This window comes from Chinchilla lanigera, unplaced genomic scaffold (assembly GCF_000276665.1).
Source record: "Chinchilla lanigera isolate Chin_1 unplaced genomic scaffold, ChiLan1.0 scaffold00154, whole genome shotgun sequence".
In the NCBI taxonomy this organism is placed as follows: domain Eukaryota; kingdom Metazoa; phylum Chordata; class Mammalia; order Rodentia; family Chinchillidae; genus Chinchilla; species Chinchilla lanigera.
Genome location: NW_004955555.1, coordinates 1,135,971 through 1,141,332, shown reverse-complemented (window position 1 = coordinate 1,141,332; position 5,362 = coordinate 1,135,971). Strand labels below are relative to the sequence as shown.

General features: G+C 48.0%; 1 protein-coding gene across 2 annotated transcripts; it reads right to left on the bottom strand.

Annotated features, from left to right (window-relative positions):
• Positions 1–530: 530 nt before the first annotated feature.
• Tex101 (testis expressed 101) lies at positions 531–4,834 on the bottom strand. 2 transcript variants are annotated; one of them, XM_005412435.2, is made up of 6 exons: positions 4,748–4,834; positions 3,176–3,267; positions 2,902–3,045; positions 2,601–2,786; positions 1,088–1,213; positions 531–933 (listed from the first exon to the last, which is right to left on the bottom strand). In XM_005412435.2, exons 2-6 carry the CDS (start codon positions 3,231–3,233, stop codon positions 704–706), a joined length of 744 nt encoding a protein of 247 aa, XP_005412492.1. In that variant the 5' UTR covers positions 3,234–3,267; positions 4,748–4,834; the 3' UTR covers positions 531–703. The 2 variants fall into 2 exon arrangements, with proteins under 2 accessions (XP_005412492.1, XP_013364188.1); XM_013508734.1 differs by having other exon boundaries at positions 2,601–2,783.
• Positions 4,835–5,362: the final 528 nt, after the last annotated feature.

Below are 5,362 nucleotides of genomic sequence, written 5' to 3'. Positions count from 1 at the left end.
CATGAGAATTTTCCAAAATAGTTTCCTAATAGTTTGAGGACTCCATTTATCATACTCTACCAAGTCCTCGTTCCTTCCCAATTTTCCTGCCCACAAAAAGATCATTAAGTAAGCCATCAAGAAAGGAGCGAATGATGCCGAGCAGGCAAGGGAGAGATAGGACATGGGAAGATGGACCCATTATAATAGAAAATTTAGAGTCTGATTTTTCTTATTCTGTCATACCACCTAGTGAAATACTAGAAGCACAAAACAAATGACCTTGGCCTTAGGACTGGGCTGGGAGTGCTCTGAAGGAAGCTGCTGCTACTCACTTCTCTAGTAAGCAAAAGAAGTTAGCAGATTACAGTGAAAGGAAAATCAGACATTAAGTCAAAACATCTAAGTCCACGTCTCGGCTCTGCACATAGCTCTGTAGGTGTGAGAAGCTCACCAGAATTTTCCAGGTCTCAGATTCCCTGCCTAGAAAATGTGTGTGTTGGAGAATACACATTTTAAGGGCCCTTTCTGCACCAAAATTCCATTTCTAGTCTTGAAAATATACAAATCAGAAACTTTATTAAACATGTCAAGTACATCCATGGCAGCTCTCTTTCTATTCATCTTCAACTCTCCATTTTTTTTTCAACTTGGTTAGAAACAGGCAGTCAGAAAGTTCTCAGTCAAAAAAAGTGTCTTGGGACCCAGGAGCAGAAGCATCTTCTCAGAAAAAAAGGACAAGTGATTGCAGCAGCAATGACAGTCGTAGCGTTAACCTCCAAACTGAAACGGGAAACCAGCTGGCTCCACTTGCAGCCTTCCGGGCTTGAGCCTGAAGCTGACGTGGACACACTTCCGTCATCGATATAGGTCCTACTTCAGAGATCCTGGCCATCAGCCTGCAACCAGCTGTGGCTGTACAGCCTTTCACCTCCAGAGATGAGTTGATGCCTCCTATAAAATAAAGAAGGATGGGAGACCAAGGGATTTTAGTAAACCAGAAGAAATCCAGTCCTCCCTCATCCCTGAAATCCCAAGTGCCAGAACTTCTAGGAGTCTACTCAGATGTCTGGTTTTCTGACTCTATTGTATGTCCATTTTAGTTTACCTCCAGAGAAATTAAGTTTTCCTTGATAGCATCGAGTTGTACCATGGGGACACGGCAGCAAAGGAGCATTGAAACAGGTTCCCTGAGCCACACAGGTTGGGCAGTGGAGGGTTCGCACACTGGGAGCTGGAAGGGCAAACAGACAGTTAAGGACATGGCTTGTTGCTAAAGAAGTCTCTTCTTGCTGTGTTTTCTTCCCCAAGTCTTTTCTGCAGGTAATACTCTACACCCATTACTGCAGCCTCCTCATGCCTCTCCAGCTGATGTCTGTGTGTCAGAGCCTCATCTACACAACTTCCGAACTCTAAAAGATACAGCCCTAGTATCTTGTGTACAAGAATAAAAACGTGTAGTATGTTCAAAATATAATGGCATAGGAATGGAAGAATATCTAACTACCTAAATGAATTTGGTATTTTCAAAGAGCTGAAACTTGACTTGAGAGGGAGAATGAACAGAGGCTGAATATGTTACAGTGGGGCAGCAAACGAAGCCACAAGGGCAAAGGCTAGGAGACGTGAGCCAGTTTGGTGGTTTTGGGTTTTTTTTTGGTACTGGGAATCGAACTCAGGACCTCACACTTGCCAGGCAGGCACTTGTGCCACTGAGCTAAATCCCCAGCCCCTAGCCAGTTTGGTGCATCTGAAGAATTGTGAGGAGGTGCAGGTTGATATTTAGCTGGTAGGCACAGGCAAGGCTGAACTGTTTTGTTAATGGCCAGTACCATCTCCTTTGTTAAAGATTCTGAATACACTGGTACCTTAGTTCAAGAACTTAATTCTTTTCACAATTCTGGTCACAAGCCGAATTGGATAACAACTGAATCTGATTTCCCCATAAGGTCAACATTGAATCTAACTTTTTTTTTTTTTTTTGTCTTTTTGAGACAGGGTCTCACTATGCAGCTCAGATTGGTCTTGAACTCACTTTGTAGCCCAGGCTGGTCTTGAACTCTCAATGATCCTCCTGCCTCAGCCTCTCGAGTGCTGGGATTACTATACAGGCATGCACCACCATGCCCAGCCTGAACCTAACTATTGAATTTAATTTGATTCTCATCCAATTAGGTTTGTGACTAGAATTGTGGAAAGAACTAAGCTTGCAAACTGAGGTACCACTGTACTAGCCCCAGCTAGAATACAATAAATGAGATGCAAGAGAAGGAAATGAAGCTGCAAAGATAGGCAGGATCAGATTACTATTGGGCTTGAGGCTAATTAGGGAAGTGGGCTGTTGTCATACAGAAAAAAGGAACCAATAATTGCTAGCCTGATAATTCTACTATCCTGCTCAGAAAGCTACAGATACCTTACTACTTAATAAACACAAACTCAGTTTACACTTCAGCCTTCACTGAAGTACTCTGACTCACATGTAACACTTCTTAAAGATAATTGGTTGAACTGGAGGACCCTTTTGTGTATGGCCACCTTGGGCCTAAGCCAGTAAGAACACAAACAGGAAAGAAACCGTCTCTTCAGGTGTTCACCGAGTTTCTCTTTTCCCTGGGTACCTGTAGTCACTTCTGGTTTCCAAAATGAAGCTATGCTCTCTCTTTTGTTGCAGAGGGGACTCTCACAGTAGTTAGTGTAGGAGACTGCCACGAGGCCAGGCGGTGGAGAGTGTTGGATAAATGTCACTGATTCTGTCTTTTCCGAGATGCACCCCTTTGTGGCCAAAATGGCTGTCTTCTCTCCTGCTGAGACAGCAATGAAGGAAAGTGGACAGTGAGCCTAATGTTTGGCCGGGGGAAGGAGAAACAGCAGTGATATAATCACCCTCTCGCCCACTCAACTGCCCAATTTTCATTTTACCTGCTATAATCATTAGTATAGTTTCTTGGCAAAGTGCCCCTTTATCGCAAGTCTCAACTTCCCCTCCAGTCCAGTTAGATGAATTTCTTGGGTCGTCTAGTAAAGTCGTAAATACACCTTTATGACAAAGCAAATTCTGTGCCACTGGGAAGAGAAGGAAACAAAGATGAGCACTTGCCATTCTCGGGAGCCAAAGTCATTCTTTTCTTTTTAAAAAACCCCAAATCCATCTTCTGTGACCCAGCTGTTCTTTCCCTGTTTCCCACATACGTACTGGTCAAGGAAGCGCACCCTAGGAGGAAGAGGAGCAGCAGATCCTGGAAACGGCCCATGACTTCTCATAGGATGGGAAAGGTTGATCAGAATCTATGATTTGATATTAAAAATGCAATTTATAAACCAAAAAGAGATTAAATTTAGATTTTTCAGCAAGTACTGACTGACTTTGGGGTAGACTTAGGACAGATCAGACTGTAACTTCTGAAGTCTATCCCTAACTAACTGAGGAGTTTGGCCAAGTTAATAAGTTTATCAGGACTTAGTAATACTCAGGCCCAACCACTTCTTAACTAAAACTGAGAAATTCAGCATCACATACACTTTAACCTCTGGATCCAAGAATCTGGGTCCAAAGACGCTATTTCCCAGGACTCAGGAGTCCAAGTTAAAACCAGTACACTCTAAAGGACTCAGTATCTTAGTCTCTAGTCCCCGGCTATAGCAGAACCTTGATTACTGACAGTGCAGATCTATCCCACTTAGAAATGCAGGAGTGTGGTTCCAGCTGCCTTTTACCCCAGGACACAAGATTCTGGGATTAGGGCATTTTCCTGCAAACCTGTAAACCTGGGCCCCAGCCCACTGTCTCTAAAATCAAGGTCCGGACCCACAGTGATCTACCCTCAGACACAAGAGCCCAGGCTCAAACCTTTCCTCCCTCAGACCCAAACATCCAGGTTCCCATTCCTCTTTCCTCCAACCCAGAGCTTAAACACCAGCTCTTTCTCACTGAGACCCAGGGATCCGGGTCCACAGCTCCTCCCTCAGACCTAGGGGTCTAGGACCTCAGGGACTTTATGACCCTCAATGCAAGGATCAAGAACTGCAGCACTTCCTCCCTCTGACCCAAGGTTCCAGGTCCTAGCTCTCCACCCTTTGCTCACCCGCAGCAGTCCAGCCCCCAGGCTTCAGCCCCTCGTCCCTCAAACCCAGGGGTACAAGCCTGGCCCCCGCTCCCTCAGACCTAGAGGCCAAAGCCCCAGCCCCTCCGCCCTCTGACCCACGGTCCGGACCCCAGACCAGTGATGAAGAGCTTTGTAGAGCTTTCAATGATAACAAACACCCAGCCGCGACACGGGAGCCACAGGTTCCCCACCACCGCCTAGCCCCCTCTCCCTCAGCCCGAGGGGCGCCGGCTCCAGCCCTCCTCGCGCGAGACCAGCGCTCGGGTCCTAGCTCGCCTCCCTCAGCCCCGGCTCAGCCCGCCTCTGAGAAACGGTCCGGGCCGGTCCTCCTTGCTCGGACCCGTCGGTGCCCGCCACGGCTCTCCTCCCGGGCTACGAGGGCTCCCACCCGCTACTCTCTCTCTCTCTTTTTTTTTTGTACCGGGAATCGAACTCAGGACCTTGCGCTTGCCAGGCAGGCGCTGCGCCGCTGAGCTACACCCCCGGCCCCTACCCTCTTTTCTGAAGCGGAATCTGTTCCTGGCCCCACTTCCCTCAGCTGGGACGCTAAGCCCTGCCTTTCTCTTTTCTCTTCTCTATAAAGCCAGGTCCCTTTCCTCCATTCCGCGCCCTCCCCGCCCCCACCGGCAGCAAAATTCTCGCTCGGTTCCACAGAACCTCACCAGAATCTTTCAACGGCAAATATGGGTTCTACGCTCTATCAACCCTCCTGGTTCTCTCGCGGCTTCCAGAGGAACGGAAGGCGGGACCAAGAGCAGCCAACAGAATACTCGAGGTTCCATTGGTTGGTGCTAAAGTAGTGGTTGGTCTCATTGGATGAGGCTGGAGAATCGCGGCACCTCATTGGCCACTGAGAAGCCAATGAGAATTGGGTCCGAAGGCACGCATGCGCTGATAGTCTGCAGGGGTAAAAGCTGCGCATGTGCATAGTGCGAGCACTGGCTCTGTAGCCCGAGAAGGCTTGCTAGTCGTTACTGCTGAAGACGTGCAATGCAGGCAGTGTGGTACATCTTCAAGTGACCTGGCTTCCTCCCTTGGAGGTAGCCTGTCCTGGGCTAGGTAGCCTAGCCTATTCATACACATTAGGGGGTTAAGCCTTTGGCCCTTACTCACTGAACCAATGGCCTGCCTGTATGACCTCACATGTTCCTGGTTCGCCATTCTTATGTTCCCCGTCTTCCTATGGCGGGCTCCACTTACCCATCTAGTAGACTACTTGTCCTCCTCAGTCTTCATGCACAGCTGTGGCTCCTCAGTCCAGGCTTCATGTTCCGGGC

Excerpts from the sequence above, each read along its gene's own strand:
- Tex101 (XM_005412435.2), bottom strand. The coding sequence starts at position 3,233 with ATGGGCCGTTTCCAGGATCTGCTGCTCCTCTTCCTCCTAGGGTGCGCT. Across the intron at positions 1,214-2,600 it reads GAAACCAGAAGTGACTACAG|CTCCCAGTGTGCGAACCCTC; the intron begins GTACCCAGGGAA and ends TTGCCCTTCCAG. Across the intron at positions 934-1,087 it reads AAAACTTAATTTCTCTGGAG|GAGGCATCAACTCATCTCTG; the intron begins GTAAACTAAAAT and ends TTTATTTTATAG.